The sequence below is a fragment of the Equus caballus genome, chromosome 5, assembly GCF_041296265.1.
Source record: "Equus caballus isolate H_3958 breed thoroughbred chromosome 5, TB-T2T, whole genome shotgun sequence".
Lineage (NCBI taxonomy): Eukaryota > Metazoa > Chordata > Mammalia > Perissodactyla > Equidae > Equus > Equus caballus.
The window spans coordinates 40914618-40935902 of record NC_091688.1 but is presented as its reverse complement, the minus strand read 5'-3'; the positions used below and the strand labels follow the sequence as shown (position 1 = coordinate 40935902).

General features: G+C 55.1%; 1 protein-coding gene across 14 annotated transcripts in view; it reads right to left on the bottom strand.

Annotated features, from left to right (window-relative positions):
• ARHGEF2 (Rho/Rac guanine nucleotide exchange factor 2) overlaps positions 1-21285 on the bottom strand; it is a 50498-nt gene that overhangs the window by 5773 nt on the left and 23440 nt on the right. For 9 of the 14 annotated variants that reach the window (XM_070268041.1, XM_070268042.1, XM_023641022.2 and 6 more), the window contains 12 exons: positions 9608-9752; positions 7283-7350; positions 6882-6945; positions 6105-6234; positions 5774-5883; positions 5478-5624; positions 4726-4976; positions 4393-4518; positions 3888-4005; positions 3441-3689; positions 1714-1790; positions 1110-1279 (listed from right to left, as the gene is read on the bottom strand). In XM_070268041.1, the coding sequence (XP_070124142.1) occupies positions 1110-1279; positions 1714-1790; positions 3441-3689; positions 3888-4005; positions 4393-4518; positions 4726-4976; positions 5478-5624; positions 5774-5883; positions 6105-6234; positions 6882-6945; positions 7283-7350; positions 9608-9752 (1655 nt within the window). Of the gene's footprint in view, positions 1-1109; positions 1280-1713; positions 1791-3440; positions 3690-3887; positions 4006-4392; positions 4519-4725; positions 4977-5477; positions 5625-5773; positions 5884-6104; positions 6235-6881; positions 6946-7282; positions 7351-9607; positions 9753-9972; positions 10171-11931; positions 12202-17234; positions 17446-17556; positions 18417-21285 lie in introns of those variants that run through there. The other 5 variants (XM_001915774.6, XM_005610029.4, XM_023641025.2 and 2 more) reach the window with 5 other exon arrangements.

Genomic DNA, 21285 nt, shown 5'->3' with positions numbered 1-21285 from the left:
CATCTGTGTTTACTGGGAAGGATAAACTTCTCCAGAGGTCACTGCAGAGGCAGCACAGTGCAGAGGGACAACTACAGTTTTGGCATCAAGCAAACTGGGCTCAAATCCTGGCCCCCCCGTTTACCAGGTGCTAATCTACTTCCTCATCTGAAAAATGGGGATAACATCTTCCTCACAGGGTTTTGGTTAGTATTAGAGGAAATAATGTAACAGTGCTTTGAACACGGCAGAAGCTCAATAAATCAATTACAAAGAATAATATTAATTACGATTTCACAATTACAAATATTATACTATTAATAAAGAGGCCACTCATGGATCTACCGTGAATGGGACAGATATTTTGTATTGTTTTCCTAGAAAAGGCAATTTCATACTTTTGTATGCATTTCTGAAAAATTGATTCGAAAGTCTAAATTGTAGAAGTAAAAAAAAAAAAGTAGCTTTACATATTATAAAGTCCAGAAGAATCCATTCCTTGAAAGCTAAAAAATATCATAAACATCCTAATTGAGTTTATCTTTAGGCATAATCTTCAGGAATCCGTTTTCAACATTTTACACGCACGCATTTACTTGACTTTTTCACCAGAGCAGATACACAGTTGACTGCCTCAGACCTAATGTGTGTCCAACAGAAGCCAAGGATTTGCTGCTTTAGCAACTGAACAGTTTCCTTCTTGCCTCTATTGTATGGAGGTTGTCTGAGACTTGCACCTCTTATTTCCAGTATCAATGCTTTCATTATCCTCTTTTTCATTCATTTTTAGAAGATGAAGGCAAAACACAATACAATCCAAGTAGCAGCCCAGTGCCTATGGACTGAGATGTTAATGCAGCTGAAACGGTACTGGTGGCTGGCAGGTAGGCCACCATGCGACAGAATTCCTTTGCTTGTTAGCTCATGCTGCATTTGAAAGGTGGTCAGAGTTGTCATCGCATAAAATACGACTTTACAGGAATGAGGACACAGATGACCTTTCCTGCCTTGTGCCATCTTCTCTCTCCCCCAGCCTCTGCCTCCACCTCTGAACCCTGGGTTCTGTTTGCCGAAGTGCCCGGGCCCGGGGCCCTAAACTGCAGGTGCCCTGAGGCCATATACACACTCACACTCGCACGCTCTGCTGAATGACGCGGATCCAGGTGCTCCGGTCATCTCGGGATGCCGTGTGGACCTCATACATCTCAGGGGGCCCCGAGCTGATCAGAAACATCCCTTTCTCCTGGTTGGCGATGTCCCGAACGATTAGATTCTGCAGCGGTACCACTGAGGGCTTGTCCTGCCAGTCAGGGGAGAAGGAGGATTAAGCCTGGGAATCCTGACCCTTGGATACTTGGGTCTTCAGTCCTTCTAGAATACTCAAAAGATTGAAGAGTCAGCCCACAATACCAGTGAAGAGCCCAGGCTCTGGTGGCAGCCAGAGAGGACTCAGAAATGTATGTGACCCTTGACAATTTAATTAACTTTAAGCTTTCCTTTCCTTATCTACAAGAGGATAATAATGGGCCTTGCTCACAGGTGTAACAGTGCCCACACACGGTAACAACACCTGTCAGCTATTCTTATTTCTCCTTATCGCGTTATAGTAACGGTTACAGTAACAGCTGTTTGACTCTGTGGAGGATTCCAGGGTTTTTTCGGGCTTACGTAGGAAAGCAAGAAAGGCCTGCAACACTTGTCTGTTCTGAGAAAGGAAGAGGAAGAGGGTCTCACCAGGGTAGGGAAGATATACTTCTGGTCCTTTTCCTGGAGAAACACCAGCACATCTGTCATCAGCAGCATCAGCACATCTGGCAGGGGGAGAAGGGCCGGAGAACAGTCAGCATTAGAGGGTCCGAGCAGCTATTCCCCTCTTTCCCAAGGACCAGGCCTAGCCTGACAGCTTAGTGCTCCCGACGCCCCCTCTTCCTGGCCTCTCTTCCCTCTGGTTGCTTCCTCCACCTTTGCAGACCTCCCATGTCCCCAGTCTTACAGCTCAGAAACGAGAGGAAAAAAAGCGCATGTGCTATCAGATGAAACAGCTTCATGGGCTGGAGGAGACCATAAGGGATCACCCACCGCCTTTGAAGAAAACCCTCTTCAGCCAACGGATGCAGGTTTAACACAGGCTCTGCAGATCCCTGTGATACCCACTGCAGGCTTCAGGGGCTCTGCAAACCCTCTGAAGTTGCACAGGCAATTTAACATATTAATATAACACGTGTATTTTTCTGGGTGAAAGGATCCCAGATTTTTGTGAGGGTAAAAAGGATTTCCAGAGTAGGAGGGGCCACCTTTTTTCAGCCTTTCAGTTCCATATCTAACAACAAACTAACACAAGACTTTTGTGGACATCTGACCTAAATTCCCCTGCCCCAGCATATTTCCACTTCTCATTTAGTGCTGGGTAGGGAGGGCGAAAGTTGGGTTCCTCATCCATCTCTCCCCAGTTGAACACACCCATCTCCTCCAACCCCAGCAGGCCCCTCCTTCCTTTTCCTTCTCTGCCCCACCTTCCAGGCTTTCAGATCCTATGAGGTCCAGCACTTTAAGACTGAGGGGGGAAACAAAAGTCGAGTCCATAAAACTCAGATGTCACAGTCAAGAAAACACAGTCACCCTTTGCCCTTGGAAATTTTACTAAACTGTGGGCACTCAGAAGGGGAGGGCTTTTGCTAAATGCTTCAGAAATAAAGCTCTCCAGCCTTGCTATTTTTAACCCCCCATGGTTTACATTTTTAGCTTCTGCGTGGGAGGGATGGGAAGAAGAGAAAGGGATGAAGGAAAGTGGCTGGTGGAGACTGAGGTACCCAAGTACGTGGAGTGGGGGTTTCATGACATGGGACAGAGGCTCTGGGCAGGCTCTGGCCTCAGATAGCACAGTTGACTTTTGTCCCTCATTCTTCACCCACAAAGCCAAGGCCTGCTACTCTCTTGCCTTGATTTAGGTAGGGAAGACTTGTCCAGTGCAACCTGGGAAAGGGAATGGGAATTGTGCCCCTGACGCTCGCATGCCCTCTCTGCTCTTTTCGCTCCTCTCCACCCTGCCCATCCTTCCCTGGGCTCAGGCCCCTCCTGTGGGCCTTTCCCAGCTGTCTCCCCAAAGCTCCTGCCCATTCCCCAGTCCCAGTCCTGGCAGGTGGGATTCCAGCTGGAGGACCAACTACCCTGATCTTGTCCTCCAATCCTGGAGTTTCTCTGTCCTCCTCATCAAAACTGGTAGTTCTCCAGGCACACAAGGACCAAAGAAATGAATAAATACTAATAAGGAAGTCCTTGTATGGTCCATGAAGTTAAATCCAGATTCAGACTTTAGCTGCAACAGAGACCACATTCTTTCCTCCCACTGGGTCTCACCCTGGGTGTAGGGCTGCATAAAAAGAGGTCCTAAGGGCTGGATGCTTCTCCCTCTCTATATCTGACAGCGGACTCTTGCCCGGCCTGCCAAGCTGACCACTGACCTTTGAAGCGCCCAGTTGCCGTCTTCCAGAGCAGGCAACCATCATGGATCAGCTTGCGCCGCAGAAGCTCCTCTCGGCCAAAAGGGCCCTTGCCAGGCACTGGGGTCTGGGCCCGAGGGTCCATGCGGTTGTAGATCTCCTGCAGGCGGGCACCTTTCTCCAGCTCATGCACATCCTGGTCCACATTGGACAGCAACTCCTTCACTAGCCCCAGTGCTGTCGTCAGGTCCTGGCGTTCCTCCTCCATCCCTGGTGCCAGGGTTGGCATGAAGGACGGGTGAGCCAGCTGCCCTCCAGCCCCAATTCCCACCGTGTCTCCATCCCACCTTCGGAGGCTGTCCTGGGTTCCACGTGTGCCCCCATACCTTCCCTTGGTTATCTTGAGCCTTTTCTCACCCCAGACAGCCCCCTCCCCACCCTGCTCCTGGGGCCCTCCCTCCCTCTCACCGTGGGAATGCTGCAAGATCCGGTTGATGAGCACCGGGTACTTGGTGATGCGCTGAGTCACCAGTAGGATGCACTCCTGGACCCCATGCCGCTTCAGCACAGCCGAGCGGGTCACTTTCTACAAGGGTAGAGGCGGGGCTCAGGGCCAGAGTGCGGCCAGAGGGGAGGGCAACAGAAAGAACGCTGGACTTGGAGCCTAAGCTCTGGTGCTGGCCCTAACTTGGCCATTTACCTCACGCTGGCTTAGGTGACTGCATCTGGAAAATGGGGATAAGGCCACAGGCTTATTGTAAGGACCAACCAGACAAGGCAGCGAAAAGCACTTGTTCTCCCACTATGAGGGGTTACGGTTGACAGGATCCGCGAGAGGATGGGTCCAAGAGGGGTGGTGAACACCTGACCTCCGTGTGGGGGCAGCACACACGTGCTCGCCCGTGAGTGGGGAAGGCTGGGACTGGGCCCCTAGAGGAGGCTCTGAGCGTGGGCCCTGGACAGGTCTGCTCACCCGGATGAACTGCTGGAAGCGCTTGTCTCGGGCGTACAGCTCCTTGTAGAGCTTTACGGCCTTGGTGTGGCGGCTACAGAACTCCGAGTAGGTCTTACGCATCTGCTCGGCGCTGGGACCTGAGAACTAGAAGTCGAGGGAGCAAGGCTGGGTCAGCACATCCCTTAGACATACCTTATCCCCTAGACACCCTCCGGCGTCCCGCCAAACAGGCTGGCTTCCTGCCTCTCCAGCCCTCCCTGGCTCCACCCCCTAGAGTTTGGAGGCAAGAAATGCCCACTCCAGTCACACCTCCTTCCATGAATGTTGCCCATGAATCCTGCCTTTTCACACCTGGCTGATGAGCAGGTCACCCAAACGATGGATGACAAAGTTCCGGGTGCTGCCAGGGCACAGGGCCTGGCGTCGGCGTTCTAACAGTTGGCTGAGGAATCGTGTATGGATGTCACTGAGCTCGTCCACGCAGGGGAACAGGCCCTGGACCACTGCAGGCTCCAGCTGTAGCTCTTCCAGCATCCCCGTGCGGAAGAGGCGGGTCATGATCTTCAGTGTCCGCACGTGGTGCAGTTCCGTCTGGATTAGCTCTGTGGGGACAACGGGACATTCGGCCTCCACCCTGGCTTGGCCACAATTGTTGGGGCCTAGGCTGGAGACCTCAGAGCTCGTTTGAGGTTTTCAAGGTCCCTTCCAGGTTAACATTCTGCATTCTTATGCTCTTAGATCATTTTCTAATCATTTTCTATCTTTATGCCTTGCCATCTCAAGCTGTAAGCGGTTTTAGGGCAAGAACCACATGTCTTCTACATGTCCAGGTTTCCCACTGTCCCCAGCCCAGTGTTGGGCATGGCACAGGCAGAGAGTAAAGACTAAGAATTGACTTGAAGAAAGTGATAAAGATAGGGCCTTGGAGACCAACAGTCCCAAAAGGTGGGGGACCCGGTAGCAACTTGTGGGACGCCAGGCAGGGTCCTGGAGGTAAGGGGGATAAGAAGGAAAGCGTCTTGAGCAGTGAGGGCTGGCAGAGGGGCACAGAACACAGGATCTAGTGAAGAAACAGGAGTCTAGAAGTGGTCTTCTTGGCTCACCGTAGATGACATCCTGCTGCTTCATCACTTCCTTTTTATGCTGCTGCAAGAAGCTGCTGTCCACAGCAAGGCTCCAGGAATCAGCTGCAAAGTCCTTCTCATCCATCTCAAAGTCACTCATCAGTTCGTTGTAGATGACCTCTGCACCTAGACATCCATGGGGGAAACAACTCAAAGCCAAATCCTCTTCCCCAGGTCCCGGGCCCTTCTCTAGATCCCTTCCCACCGGACCGTTTGCAGGCCTGCTCCCGTCAGCCCCTCAGCCCCAGGTGTCCCCCAGGCCCAGGCACGGTCACCTTCGTCGATGAGGGACTCCACCGACAGGGTTCGGTTCCGCATGTTGAGGGAGTCTGTGGACTGGGACAGAATCCGGCGCAGCCCCAGGGGAGACTCATCATTGAAGTGTCTGAGGGAAGTGGAGGCTGGCTGCATCACTCAACTCAGGCAACAGATCCCTTCCCGGCTGGGGAACTGAGGCCAGGATCCGAGAGGCAGTCACCCCAAATTCTCCTTACCTGTCTGTCTATAATTCTGAACTCAGGGATGGGAAGGACCTCTCAGCCCCCCCGGGCTCCACTGCCACACTCTCTGTCTACCTGGCTCTCCCTTCCCCAAGTAGAGGCTCACCCAGCAATGTTGGTGGTGGAAACACTCTTGGCTAAAGACAAGGAGGAGCGGCCACGGCGGGAGCCAAGCAGGGACTGCCTGAAGCTGTCGGAGGGATAGATGGCAGAGCTGGGCCGCTCCCGGGTGGTGGCTGTGGGGGATATGGAGCAGGCAGACATCAAACTGGTGGCGTCCCAAGATTCAGGCCTGCCAGGCTTCTCAACCAGAAGTGAGGCCTCCTCTCCCACCCCACCCTTAGCAGCCTCTTGTCAAAGAAAGGTGATAACAGCAATGCCACCTTATACCCTGAAATACTTTCAATGTTTACAAAGGGCTTTCCTTATCTCCTCTCTTCCCGCAATAAGCCTATGAGCAACCTGAAGCTCAGAAAGGTTAAGAGATTTGTCTGGGGTGACTCAGCTAGTGGCTGAGCAGGGACTCAGAATCTGGCCTTTTTTACTAAGTACCATGCTCCTTCTGTTACACCAAAGCTGTCTGAACTAATACTTGACAGCTGCCGCCAACACTCCCAAGTACGGTGTAAATAATCGATAATAGTAATACAGGATGTGACCAGGCTCAGATGACTGGTCATCCAAGCCCTCATCCCCATTTGAATTCTCCTGTCCTGCCCCTAAGCCCGGGAGTCTGGAGATCCTTTATGGCCCCTCCAACTGCTTCCAAGTGAGGGGAAGAAAGTGCTGTGCCCAGGAATGACCTCAGGGGGGCAGCAGAGCCAAGGGCTGAGAGGCCTGGGTCGAGGGTCCTAGGGGGCTTCTGCACGCCCTCACTACTCACTCTTACTGCGAAGTGAAACAGACTGCAAGGCAGTGTTGTTCTTCAGCAGGGCAGCTTTCTGTTGCTGTGAGGCAGAGAGCAAGAAAGAGATACCAAGAATAGCTGTCACACAAGGGTCGCCCCCACAGGCATGGGGCAGGAGCTGGGCCGCTGGCCCCTTGGGAGAAAGCTGCTACGGTGGCCAAGGGCATCAGGGTAGCTGAGCCCAGTGCTGGAGGGATGTGTCTGCAGCGATAGGCTTGGCCCCCTCGGGGCCTGAGGCCCGGGGCTGAGGGTCTGGGCTGCCCCATGGTGAGGAGAGGGGTTGAGGAACACAGGGTAAGGAATGAATGGAAAAGCCATGTGGGTACCACACACTCACTACCCTCTCCCCCAGCCCTCTGCCCTCCCTGCCATCTCACCTTCTGCTTGACCTTGGTACAGTTGGCGAGGGTGTCTTTACAGCGGTTGTGGATAGTCACATTGCAGGCTGGGAGGGTGGGGTAGAGAGGGTAAAGGGAGGGCCGGGTGGTACAGGAGGGGACACACCCACATGCAGACACCCATCTCCCCCTGGCCACACAGTCTCAGAGACTCTCCCCCCTTCCCAGACTTCTTGACCATCACCGCACTCCAGACCCTCTCCTCCCGCCTCCCCCTTCCTTCAAGCAGGAAATGAAGTGAGGGGGTATAGGTGTCGACGGGAACTGAGCAATCAGGAGGGGTGGGCAATCCTGACTCAAAGATGACCTGCGAGGTGGACTAGAGGGAAGAAGGGGTTACTGGCTGCCAGAGACGAGCTCAAGAAGCACAAAGGTGGTTGAGAATGACAGATGGAAGAGAGGACGCCCACGGAACAGAAGATGGCACAGGAGCAGCTGGGATGGGGGCTAGGGGCAGAGAGGGGGGAATTAACATCCCCTGAGCATCTAGTCACTGTTCCACATTTACTCGATCCTAACAAGTCTTTGAGGTAGATTCAATTATCCTCATTTTACAGATGAGGACCCTGTCTCCTGGAGAGGTTAAATCGTCTGCCAGAGGTCATACAGCTAATGTTAGAACTAGGATTTAAACGCAGGTGTGCCTGAATCCAAAGGCTGTGCTCTTTCCGTTGAACCACACATATGCTCATGAACTCTGGCTGGGCCTGAACATCAGCGAAGGCTGATGGGTCCAGTGGTAGAGTGGGGACAGGCCCTGCCCTGCCCTGCCCTCCCAAGCCTGCCCGCCTGCCTTCTGCAGGCCTCAGCAACACTTGCTACCACTCCAGTCAGTCTGCCTCCTTCCTTCCAGGCCTGGGGAGGGCTGTTCCCCAACTAAGGCGAAGCCACAGCTCCCACACTCCATATGCTGCTCTCCCATCACCCACCCTACCTTGCCATGGGGTAGGAGAAGAGAGGAGAGGAGAGGAGAGGAGAGGAGAGGAGGAGGAGCCAAGCCTAGGCTCAGGGACCACTGGCTGACCCTTTCCCCAACATGCCCTCAGCCCTTGGCCCTCTCCAGCTTCCCCTCTGCCGTCCAACAACACCGGAAACTCTGCTAAGTCCTTCAGACAATACCCAGCACCACACTCACTTCCACAAATACAAGGCGAGCAGGGTGGGGCAGAGGGGCAGACAGAAGTGGGGGCTGCAGCTGCCCCCACCCCTCTGAAGCTCCCTTCTACCCCCAGCACCCAGTGTCTCTGGATCGAACCTCCGCTTTCCACCTGCTCTCAAAATAGTGCTTGCTGCCCGCCTCCCCAGTTCCCCTGGCAACAAGCTTCCAGATTGGGAATTCTGTCAGGTCTCTAGAGGGATCTAGATTGGGGTTCCCTCCTCATCCTCAAAACTCTAAGTTGAGCAGTGAGAAAGTAGGGAGGCCCCACTGGTTCTTTCTGGGGGTGCCTGCCCCAAGTTCCATAGGGATTTAGAGGCTACGGCTTTTGTCCCACTATTCATTAGCAGGTCACAGTGGTCTTGCTCTAGGCAGAAGCAGCTCTTTGCCATAAATTGTGGGCAGTGGGGAGGGAGACGGGACACGACAGGAGCCCTCTGTCTGGGCATCCTGAAGAATTCCTTGCTTGTACTTCCTAAAAACAGGGCTACCCTCGATGTGGATGAAGGTCAGGAGATCTAAGCCCTGTCCCCCAACACACATGTTCCTGCTGTGGTCTCTCTTTCTCACTGTGGATCAGTCAGACTAAAACTGGAGATGGAGGGTGCTAATCCCATCCTCTGCTTCAAAGTGCAGGGATTTAGAGATTTCAGCCTCCACCCAGTCAACAGAAAGCGAAGGGCAGGGGGACCCTGAAGTCCCGAATGTCCAGTTCTGCCCAGGAAGACAGGCAGAACCAGCTGCAAGGCCGGCAGCTTCCCACCCAGCTCCCCTATCTTCCCCTCCCGGTCCCCCCCCCCCCCCCCCCCCGCAACATTCCTGCTCCTTCTCCAATCAGTTCCCCTGACCCTCAGCAGCTGTTCAGGGAGCTGGGGGATGCCCAGTGGACGACAGCTGCAAGGGGAGCCATCCCTGCCTCCCCTCCCCCACATTCCCAGCTAGTCCTCCTTATGCCATATTCGGACCGCCACCACTCCTAGGTGTGAGCAAAGGGAGAAAAGGCTCAAGCATCTGGCGCTGGTATTTGGGCCTTGCTGGGGCTCCGAGAAGAGACTGACCCTTATGGATCCAGGGCAAAAAGGACAGATGGAAAGGTTAGGGTCAGTGGGCACCGAGTCAGAGAGACATTCAGGGTCCAAACAACTTACTTGGGCAGATGAGGGCTTCCTTGGCTGTGATGCTCTTGTTACAGGCATAGCACATGGTCATGCCCGAAACGGAGATGGTGGTGAAGAGGTGCCCATTGGTATAGCGGGCATCCTTGGCTTCCTTCATCTTCTCCTTTTCCCGGGTCTGTGGAAGGGGAGAGAGACAGGAAGTGAGGCTGGAAGATGCCAGGGTTCCTGAGGGTCCAGAGAGACAGGTTGAGGGCAGAGGTGAGGGAATGATGCCCGCCTGGCGTTGCCGGAAAGACACCACTTCCTAAAGCAGAGCCTGTCTCAGGGTGTCGGAGGCAGCGGTCCAGGAGTGACCAGCCCAGCCCTGAGAGGGGCCTAGCTGGCCCCTGACCTACCTGGCCCCGGCGGCTGGGCTGCCTCCTGTTGCCACTCATCTCCCTGGCTCTAGACCTCCGCGTCCTCACTCCACCTTCCAGCCCTAGCTCTGCTCGCCCCCGAGCTGCTGTACTCTCCTCTCTGTGCCGGGGGAAGATGCGCAGAGAGGAGGGGAGAGCAGGCGAAGCAGAGGGTGCCAGCTCACCAGCGCTTTCAAATCTATGGGAGTTAGCTCCTCTTATAACCATGACAACCGGTGTTGGAGCCGCTGTCTCCGTGGCAGTCACAGTGGGGGGCAGGAGATCCCCTAATTAGATTGGCTGAAAGCGGCATAATGCCACCCCCAACCCAGAGGTCAGGATCCCAAACCTCTACCTCTTCCGCACACACTCAGCCAAGGTCACACGCACACACTCAGCCAAGGTCACACGAGCTCTTTGCGGGAGGGAGCATGTCCACCGCTAACCTCTAGGCAGCAGGAGCCTAGTTTTGATCTCGAGTCTCTCCCCCAAAACCTTAGAGAGCTCCCTCTATTCCTCTCACCCGGTTAGTCTCTCCCATCCTAGGAAGTCCTTCCTGGCATCTACCCTCCACCCTCCAGCTGCAACATCAGTTCTTCCTGCTCTGGTCTCTGCCGAGATGGGGCACGCTGTGTGCCCTACCTCAAAACCTCAGAGGCTGGCATTTCCCACCTCAGCTTTTTCTTCTCCTGCTTCCCCCTGGTCTCTGCAGGTCAAGTCACTCTCCCTGACCTCTTTTCTGTCCCTCCTCAAGCCCCTGAGCTTCCCCAAAAGCCTGGGAAGGTGCCAAGATGGGATACCATTCTTCCCTCCTAATCCAGGACCTTCCTTAGTGGTCACCTCAGATGCCCGGATTTTCCCTCCACTCTTGGAGGTTGAAGAGCAGGAACAGGAGCTGACAAGACCACTCCCTCCAAGTTTCCCTGTTTCTCAGAAACCAAAGAGCGGGATCCACATTGCTGAGGCTGAGGGTATGAACCTCAAGTTGGGGACACTGGCTGGGGCCCTGGGACAGCGGATTAGAACTCAGGGGAGAGCCCTCTGCCTGGGCCTTGGTGGCCCAGTCCTGACTCTCAGCTCCAGCCACACGAGCAGCTGAGAGGCGGGGGAGGGGAAGAGATGCACCGGCCTGCTGCGTAGGGTAGAAAAGGGAAGTGTGCGGGGGCTGAGTCAACAGCACAGGGCCCAGAAGATACTGGGCCGCGTGCCCTAGGGTCTCAGGGCTTCCCGGTGGCCCAAGATCCTTCTCTCTCCTGCTTCCCCTGAGAAGCTCCTCACTGATGACGAGTGAGCCCAGAGGTTTTGAGGTCATTCTCCACCCTGATCATCCATTTTTCTCGTCTCCTCTCCTCTCCTCCTGCTTCTCCTCTTCCTGTCTCCTGCTCTCCTTCCTATCTCCTGGTCTCCCTCTTCCACTCCTCCACTTCTGCCTTTCCTTTCTCACCCTCATTTCTCCTCCACTGCCCCCGGCCTCTCCCTCCCCTCCTCCAGCTGGGCCTGGTTAAGGAAGCTGACTTACCTCTAATGTTCCAGGCCTCCCTTTTTCTATTCTGGTACCTCCCTATCTAGACCACTAGAAAACTCTCCCTTTGGTCTAACCTCCATCTATCTTGCTCCAAATTATAGCTCCTTAGATCAAATCTTCCTCTGTATAACAGCGCCATGGGACCTCAAAGACCAAGTCCGAGTGTCTCTTCTCAGTGCCCTACACGCTCCCTTCTCTCCTCCTCTCCTGCCCTCCCAGCCTTCTCCATGACACAAATTACAAGTTTGAGCACTTATTACGCTTGAATTAAAAGCAAGCAAACAAACGAACGTGAATATCATATTAAAAAGAGCAACATATCTGGATCAGGGTCAACTCCAGAGTTGGCAGTGCTGCAGATCTGCCCTAATGCTGCCACAGCTCCCCCCTCACCTACCCCTGCCCTCCAGCCTCAGGCCTCCAGGAGCACGCACCTGGGAAAGAGGTGGGAACGGAAGGGAGAGGACTGGGCAGCCAGAACGGCATCTCTAGTGGCCTTTCCCTCTCTGGCATCAACGCCCCAGAGACAACCCAGGCACTCTGGGCCCAGCCTCCTCTACCTCCCAACACTCACCCTCTCTCCAAGCGACCCCCTCTCTAGGTGGGCCAGCAGCGGGCAGCAGCCACAGCAGCAGCACATCCCAACACGGGCACTGCCCAGCAGCAAGCGGCCCTGGTACTGCCTAGCGCTATTGTCCTGGAGGCAGCCTGTGCCCGCCCCGGGGCTCGGCTGGTGAGGATAGAAGGACACAGGGCCTGCTCACCAGGGGTGCCTGCTCCAGAGATGGAGAGAACGGGCTTGTCTGGTTCTTTGTCCTACTCTTTTCGAGGTATTCATAAGATAATCACATCGGTCTCCCACTTACCCACCCACCAGCAGGACAGCCTTTCACCTCCATGCCCCGATCTGTCCACCCAGAAAAGGGCCCATTACTCCACGATCCACAACACCCATGCCCAGCACACAGAGGCCCTTCCTGCTTGGTTCAATCCTCTGCTGTCCAGCGTCTAGAATCATCCTTTCTCGCAAATCCTCATGGGAAGTCTTTCTTGCTACACAGCCTTCATGGACACCAGTGCTACATCAAGGATGGAGGAAATAAAGCACCTCACATAATGGCTGGTATACGACAGGCACTCAATACATGTTTGGAAAGGAAAAAAAGAAGGAAGGAGGGGGGCTGGCCCCGTGGCCGAGTGGTTAAGTTCGCGCGCTCCGCTGCAAGCGGCCCAGTGTTTCGTTGGTTCGAATCCTGGGCGCGGACATGGCACTGCTCATCAAACCACGCTGAGGCAGCGTCCCACATGCCACAACTAGAAGGACCCACAACCAAGAATATACAACTATGTACTGGGGGGCTTTGGGGAGAAAAAGGGAAAAAATAAAATCTTAAAAAAAAAGAAGGAAGGAGGGAGGGAAGGAGGGAAGAAAGGAAGGGTGGATGGATGGATGGACACCAAGACATGCGGACCAGCAGCACCCTCGCCCCTGCTCTAGGGACCCTGGCACTCCTTGTCAGAGCTTCAGAGCCTTTGGTCTCCTGGCCTCGTTTCTCCTTTTCTCCCTCCACCTGAAGGGCTCGCAGCGCTTCTTCTCCCCTTCTGCTTCCTTTGAGCTTAGACCCTGAGGTTTCCTCTGGAGGCCAGGAGAAGGCCAACCCAAACCTCCCTTCCATTGTCATCCCAGACCTTGGTCACTTTTGGGAAAGGAGGACGGGGCGAATGGCAGAGGGTACTGTGACTGGCGGCGCAAAAGCTCAAAGGCAGAGGCAGTCTCCCTACTTCTCTGCACTATGCCCTGCAGGCCGACGAAGGAGAAAAACGGTGATTTGCACGGACGAGGCAATGCCAAAGCCTACCTAGGAGAGTGAGAGCCTCTCCAAGCAATGTCTAAGCTCTCAGCACCCCTTGACTCCTCCATTGGGTATGTCCAAACCCAGACCTAGAGGGAGTCACGTGGAGCTCAGAACCACCTCTGTTCCAGCTGCAACTGGCAGCAGCCCCTTCCCCAAGATGGTGAGGCCTCTGTCTAGGCCCTCTGTATGGTGACCAGGAGGCCCCTGGAGGGCTCCACTGGGATCCGAGTCATCTGTGGCTCGGCCCCTGGACAGCACGGCTTCAGAGTCAGAAAAGGGCACTGAGTCATGGGGGATGAACCACAGGCTGGGAAGTAAGGAGAGAGGGGGTTCCTAGCCACAAGACTGAGAAGAGGGCTTGGGATGGTCTCAGTCAGGCTCTGCTCCTTTAGGAGCTTCCAGGGCCAAGAGAAAGGCAAGAGGCTGAGGAGAAGGCAGCCAAACGGAAACACTAACGCCAAAGCCAGAAACACAACACAAAAAGACATCGCGGAACACACAAAGGCACTTATTAAATGCCTGCTTGATGAATGAAGATGAGATGCCGGACAATGGGGGTAGGCACATTAGGGAAGCAGAAGAGGGGCGCTAAGGGCCACAGGGAATAAAATCAGACTAGAGACCCTGAGATACAGGCCTCCTGGACCCCAGCCTGCCCCCCACCCGGCCACACCTGTCGGGTCAGGAGAGAGAGACAAGCAGAGAGGGAGGGGGGAGTGATGCAAACAGACGGGCATTTGTGCAGGCGAACAATAGCTGTGCCAGGACTCCCTGCCCTCCTGGCACAGGGCAGGCCGGCTGAGGCGGGAGGGGGGCAGCTGCTGCCTGCAGCCCCACCCCCACCCTCCCCCAAGGAGCCATAAACAAACCCAGAAGGGTCCAGCCAGCTCCTCTCTGCCATTTCTCTTACCAGCTCCGGGAACCCTGACCAATGTGCTCACTCAAGCTCCTAGATGATACTTTAAACTACAGACTGAAGCTAAGAATGGAACTACTTCCTCACGTAGAGAGAAAGAGCCCCTACTGTGGTGACCACCATTCAAAATAGTAACCCAGATCATCTGGGGACAGACAGACAGACACAGACACATACACACACACACCAATACACAGGTCACGTGCATTAATGGGATTCACACCTTCAGATCTGACCCCTCCCTGATTCCAAAGTCAGGGTCCCAGGGAAGCCAGAGGGACTGAGCTGAGAGCCTCTTTAAATCCTGTGGTCAGCCCCAGAAGGTCCTTCCCTAGGCACCATCTAACACCCGGCAGTCACTCACTGACTTCCCTAAGCTTTTGGCTCCCTTCCCCCGTTCTTGCTTCTCCCCTCTCCCTCAGCTCTTTCCCTAACCTCCATGACCCCTAGAATCTTTTCCTATGCCCTCAAAAGCCTCAGCCTCTGGGAGACCCCTAATTCCTCAACTTTCCTCCCAAACTGCCAGCCCCCTCAGCTCACTCCTGGGCTCACCCAGCCCTCCTCTCTGACTTCGGCTCCACTCCTAGTGCTGCACACAAAGCCAGCCACCTCTCCATTACTTGGAACAAAGAAATAGTCTCTTCTCCTCTCTCCCCACTCCACCTGCCCACCACACGCCAATGCTAGAGTCCAAGAGATTCCAAGGGGACCCCCCAGCCTCCAGAAGTATCCCTGGATCACTGGCCTCTGCTTGCTCCTAGGCAGGAAAAGACCCTTTGTTCTGAGAGAAGTGAAGGTTAGAGTTTGGGGAAGGAGGAGGGGAGAACAGGGAGCTAAAGAGAGAAAGGGGACCTATGGGGTTTGGGGCCTGTGGAGGTAGGAAGTAGAGCAGAGAGAATTGAGGGGGTGGAGAACTGAAGACAGCCTGGAAGAATAGAAATGGAGTGAAAAAAAGGAAGCATGAGGAGGGGGAGCCACACAGAAAGACTCTAGGAGGGTGGGAAGGAGAAAGGGGCAGGGTCTACTTAAATTTCTCCCTCTATAACAAGGTCCAGGGGAGTCAGGTGAGGAACGGGGAGGGGGCTGTGGGGGCAGACCTTAGCTCTGACCAATCACCCCAGATAGGTGGAAGGGGAGACCACCTTCCTCAAATAATCTCATTTCCAGCGGGGGCCCCCCTCTACTTCCCACCATGGTATAAAAAGAAAGGAGACAGCTGGTGTGCTTGGGGGAGGGGGAGAGAGGGGATCCAGGGTTTGTTGGCTAAGAACCAACTCCCCCTTTCTGTAACCACAGCTTTCCGGAGGTGGCCCTCCCCTTCCGACCAGCCAAACTGACAACTACCCTCCTCCAGTGGCCTCTTTGCCCTCTCAGATCCACCCATTCAGCCCCCCACACCCCACCCCTAGCCAGAGTCTCAACCACCACCAGGCCCAGGATAGAAAGAGCCGAGCTTTTGGATACCAAAAAAGAAAAAAACAAAAACAGGACACGGGGACCAGGTATCTGGTCCCCTAGCTCCTCCCAATAATGCAGAAAGGACCCCAGTACCTATCCTCCCGGAACCCCCCTCTACATGCGCTCTCCAGGTCTGCCCCCCACCAGCTCCCCCATGGCTTTCCTTTTTAGGGTGGAACCAAATTTCCGTGGTTTCAAAAAACCTCTCCGCCCCCCTTGGCTCTACTCCAGGGTCTCAGCTCAAACGGTTGAAAAATAAACAGACTTTCAGAGCTGGGGCCTGGCCCGGCACAGGGTTGAGAAGAGCCTGTCTGCCACCCCACTGTTCCACCACACTTCAGCCACCTCTCCCCTGGCCTCTGTTTGTCTTAGGCCCTACTCAAATCTCCAGTTGCTTTCCTGTTAGCAGAATCTTATCCCAGCCGCTTAAGGAAAAGTTCCAGAATGGAACCTTCTCCCAACTTAGCCTCCAGACAGGTAGCCAGGCTGGGAGATGGGAGGAAAGCATAGGGAGGGATTTCCATCATCTCTAAGGGGACTGCTCCCTTGTCTGAAGATGCTGATGAGCACCCGCTGGGCACCCAGGGAAGGGCACTGGGGTCAGAGAGAAGCCACAGATTAAACCAGCCCTGGGCTGGGTCCTGGCCCTTCTGATAATGAGTAGAGTGTGGGTGCCCTGAGCAGCCGGGAGGTGCTGTGTGCCTGTGTACTTCTTCCCAGCTCTCACTTAATCACCTACAAGTCAGCTTCATCATTTCCTGGGGTCTGGGGTGTGGAGAGGTCATGGCGTTTGGGAGTGGGCCTGGGTACAAAAACAGGGATAAAGGATACGTGGAAAGGAGTGGCCAAGAGGTCACAATGGAGGTGGGGGGCAAGGATAACTGCACACCCCGACTCTTGAAATGGTAAGCCAACGGCCCCAAGATGAAGAGAGAAGAGAGCTGGGGGAGGGGGAGGAGGGACAGGAGGCACAGTGCCGAGTGGGTCAGCCTAAGGGTTTCAGGTTGTGAGAACAAGGAGCTTGGAAAGCTGGTGGGGCAGATGGGGACGGGAGACCCTGTGTTCCAGGAACAGGGGTGCTCAGGACCCCTAAGGATGCAGGAAAGGATCCCAGCTACACAAAGACCTCTGCTACCTTCACCTGAGGGTGATGGCTTGCGGGGAAGTAAGCAGTCCCTCAGCCGTCTTGACCCCAGACACCCGCCCACCAGAGGAGAGAACTGAATCACAGCTGGAAAGTCCATTTGCGAGGAGAGGAGGAGCTGACTTTTGTCTCGGAGGGGTGGTGGTGGTGGTGGTGGTGGCGGTGGGAGGAAGCCGGGAAACCACCCCCTCCCACCCCCTCCGCCGGATGGCGGGGACAAAGGGGGAACGACCAAGCCAGCGACCGCTGGGTGGGGGGACGCCGAGCGCAATCCGGTGGGAGACGGGCGGAGGGGGTGCGGGCGAGCTTTCGCCGACCCCACCCTCGTCCGCACACCTCCCTCCTTCCCGAGCCATCCCTTACCGGAGCAACTTTCTTTCGCGCGGCCCAAAACACCCGGTCCCGTCAGATCGGAGGAGACCAAACCCCGGGGCCGCTCTCTCCCGGGATCCCGGCGGAGCATCTGCGCGGAGCAGGAGGCGCGGGTCGCTTCTCCTGCTCCCCAGCCCCCTCCCCACTCACTCTCAGTCCCCACCCACCCCGTCCTGCCGCCGGCCCAGCGGACGCTCCGCCCGATCTTGGCGCCCAGAAAGCAGGCGTGGAGCCCGGGGGTGCGCTGCGGAGGACGGGGGTCGAAGGGCACCCTGAGGACCGCGGGCGGAGGGAGAGGGGACTCAGAGCCCACCTTGCTCGCCAGCTCTTTGCTCCGGTCGATCCGCGCCCGCGTGAGAGATTCGATCCGAGACATAATCTGCGGGGGGAGCCCGGGAGGACGCGGCGCGGACCCAGGCGTCCAGTTATTGTGGGGGGAGGGCGGGGGAGGGGTCCGCCCCGCACGCGTCGGTCTCGGGGACAGGAAGTCTGACTCCCCTCGCCCGGCACCCAGCGCCAGTTCCTCAAACCGAGTCTCCTCCCCCGCCTCGGCTCAGGAAGGGGAGGCGGGGCGGCGCGAGGGCGGGTGCCGGCGCGCGGGACGGGACGCCTCGGGCTGTGCAGGGCAGCTTGGACGAGCACCGGGTCGGCGCACGGGTCGAGGGGGCCCCGTGCCTGTTTCCCCTCCAGCGCCTCCGGGCGCCCTCTAGCTCCAGAGACCCGCCTCTTAGCCCCGCTTTTCCTAAAACCCACCCTGGGCCAGCCCGCAGCCCTTGCCCTCGCGCTCGCCCTCGCCCTCGCCACACCCCAGGTCTTCCCTCCCCACCCCCTCCCCCTGCGCGGGACTTCAGTCTTTAAAGACCCGCAGGCCGGAGAACTCCGTCCGCCCCCAGCTCTCCAGGGAATCCGGCACCAGTTCCTTCCTGGCCTTCGGGGGCCCATCAAAGCAGGCCGGAGCCGACTGACCCCTTTTACGATTGGGGGCAGGGGAGGGGAGAGGACGGGAAAATCAAAGAGGAACTAAAGCCTGGTCTTTAGAAGCGTGAAGGAGAAGAGTCATTCCCAGAGGTCGAAGAATCAGACAGGGAGAGGAGCGCATTCTCCCACAAGCCCCCACCACGCTGGGGCCTTCCTGACCGCAGTCTGCCCATCCCCCTCTCCAGCTCCGCCTCTGCCACCTACTTGGCGGGGCGGGGAGGAATTTGCCACCTTTACTGAAGGCTAAGAAGCTGAGGAAGTCCTTCCTTGTGTCTAATCCCAGTTCTCTCTGTTGCAAGTTAGGCCAGAGCCAAAAGACCAGAAACCAGCCTCCCCCAGTCAGGGGGCAGTTGGGGTAGGGCCAGTCTCTCCACAAGAAGGGGGTGGAATGGAGCATTCTTCCTTCTGGACTCTTTGCCCCAGCCTGAGCCAACCTCCACCCTTGGTGAGTTTCCTGCTATTGAGAAAATTCCTTCTCCACTCTAACTATAATCACTCACATTGCAGTTCGTTTCTGCCTCTCAGGGTCTCCCATTTCTCTGGTGAAAGCAGAAGCATGGAGAGCCCTGGGACAGAGCATCCTATGTTTGCAGGGTCCTGCCTGATTCTGGTCCTAAAAGGTGTGGGGGGTCAAAGAAGGGGAAGAGAGGAGGCCCAGCCCAGATCCAGCAGCTTCCTTTCCCGGGTTCAGCAGCAGGGCCAGGCTGCAGGTTTCAAGCCCAACTCAGCACTCTTGTAGGTGCCAATTTTAGCCTCTGCCACTATTTTGGGCTCTACTGCCTCACCACTGGCTGAGCTGCTTGGGCTCCTCACCCCCAACACCACCCCCACACTGCTCCTCTGGCTTCCCCTCTTGCCTAGCAACTCCTTCACCTCCTTCTTCACCCATTCCCCTGTTTAGGATCCTTATATAGCGAAGACCAGAAAAAAGGAGAGCAAATAACCATGCCCTTTCTAGGCTAGATGGAAATTAGAAAGCAGAAAGGACTTTCCCAGAGCCATGGGGAGGCTGAGTCCTCCAGGCTTGCACCTGCAAGGCAGACCTAATGGAAGGCCCTAGGAATGTCCCCAAACCAGCAGTCCTGAGTCTTCCGGGCCCAGATCCCCAGACTTACCTCCCCGCAGTGGGCAGCCAAGACTGAGGAATGTACTAAATTTAAAAGCAGACAGCCAAAAACCAGAATTCTGGCCTCATGGCTCCACCCCTAGGGGGTCCAGAGACAAGGGATGGGCTGGGACCTCAGCTTTTCTCCCAGGATGGAATCTTAAAGGGCCAAACTCCAGTCTGGGTATCCAGTAAACCTGGGACCTAAACCCCTAGGTTTTTTGAGTGACCTCTCAGTCCCCAAAGACAACTTAAAAGGTCTTGATGTGGGGCCAGCCCCGTGGCCGAATGGTCAAGTTCACCCGCTCCGCTTCGGTGGCCCAGGGTTTCACCAATTCGAATCCTGGGCGTGGACATGGCATCGCTCATCAAGCCATGCTGAGACGGCATCCCACATGCCACAACTAGAAGGACCTACAACTAAAAATACACAACTGTGTACCAGGGGGCTCTGGGAGAAAAAGGAAAAATAAAATCTTTAAAGAAAGAAAAAGGTCTCTATGAAAGAAGAGGACCTAACCCTCCAACTCTTTTCTGTCTCCCACCCCCATCTTCAGTGTTTTTTCCATCCCATCTGCTGTTGGTGACCCTGCCCTCTTCTTCCTCTTAGGATGAGTAGCAAGGAAGAGGGCTGGGGGGTGGGTAAAGGAAACCATTCTACCTTTAAAAACACCTGGACTTTTAGTGAGCTAGGCCTGCAGCTTGACTTAAATTCCATTTTCTGTATCCTCTGGAAAATGAACCCTTTTCCTTGGCATCCCCTGCCCTTCGTCCAAACCACTCGCATCCCTCCTCCACTCCTAGGCAGTGATACCTCCCAGATTTTCAGAAATTATTTTTTCAGACACACGAAAACAAAAGCCAACTCTAATTTCTGCCAGAATCAAAAAGTAGCCACCACCTTCTTTAGCTCATTTAACTTGACAAATGTGTCCCCACATTTCAGGGGTGGGGAGTTGGCCCCAGGGAAGAAACTCATTGTTGGAGTCTTGGCCAGCAGGTGAACAGATAGAGCTATGGGGCTATGTGGGCCCAAGCACTACAGTGCCCAAGAGGAAGTTTGTTTTTCTTATTACTCTGGACATTGTGTATTCTGGGAGGGCATGATTAAGGCATAATTGACTCCAATGGCTATCCATCAGAAGATGGTGAGGGGCTGGCCGGGTGGTGCAGCAGTTAAGTGCGCACATTCCGCTTCGGCGGTGTGGGGTTCGCCGGTTCGGATCCCGGGTGCGGACATGGCACCACTTGGCAAGCCATGCTGTGATAGGCATCCCACGTATAACGCAGAGGAAGATAGGCATGGATGTTAGGTCAGCACCAGTCTTCCTCAGCAAAAAGAGGAGGATTGGCAGCAGATGTTAGCTCAGGGCTGATTTTCCTCAAAAAAAAAAAAGATGGTGGAAGAAGGGAAGAGGGGGGATAAACTGTTATGTTAGGTTTACTGGCAGAGGCAGAGGCAACATTATATAGTCAAAGCTCTGGGTTTGCAATTCCGCTCCACCTCTTACTAACTGTGGGATCTTGGGCAAGTAACTTAGCCTCTAAGTAATCTTGTCTATAAAATGGAGATTAAAATAAAATACTTATCTTTGCCAGGGTGTTATAAGAATTAAATGAGATGACCTCCGGAAAGGTGTTTGGCAACTCTACAATGCTAATCAAATAGGAAGGAATAAGCTACTTCCTTCTCTCACTGCTTGACTGAGCTTCTTGCCAACCCCACCCCCTGATGTTTACCTGCTCATGGCCCTTATCCTGAGCTGGAAGGAGGGGGCAGAAGAGATTTAGTGAGGCAGGTACACACATTCATGGGGGTGTAAGGAAGATGGACCAGAAGATGATGGAGAGGGAAGCAGGAGGACAGGACCAGAGACCCTGGTGAGGAATGGCCAAGTGGGACAGTATCCTGACTTACTCTGGCTCTTTCCTTCGGCCTATCTGGGCTTCACATTCTCT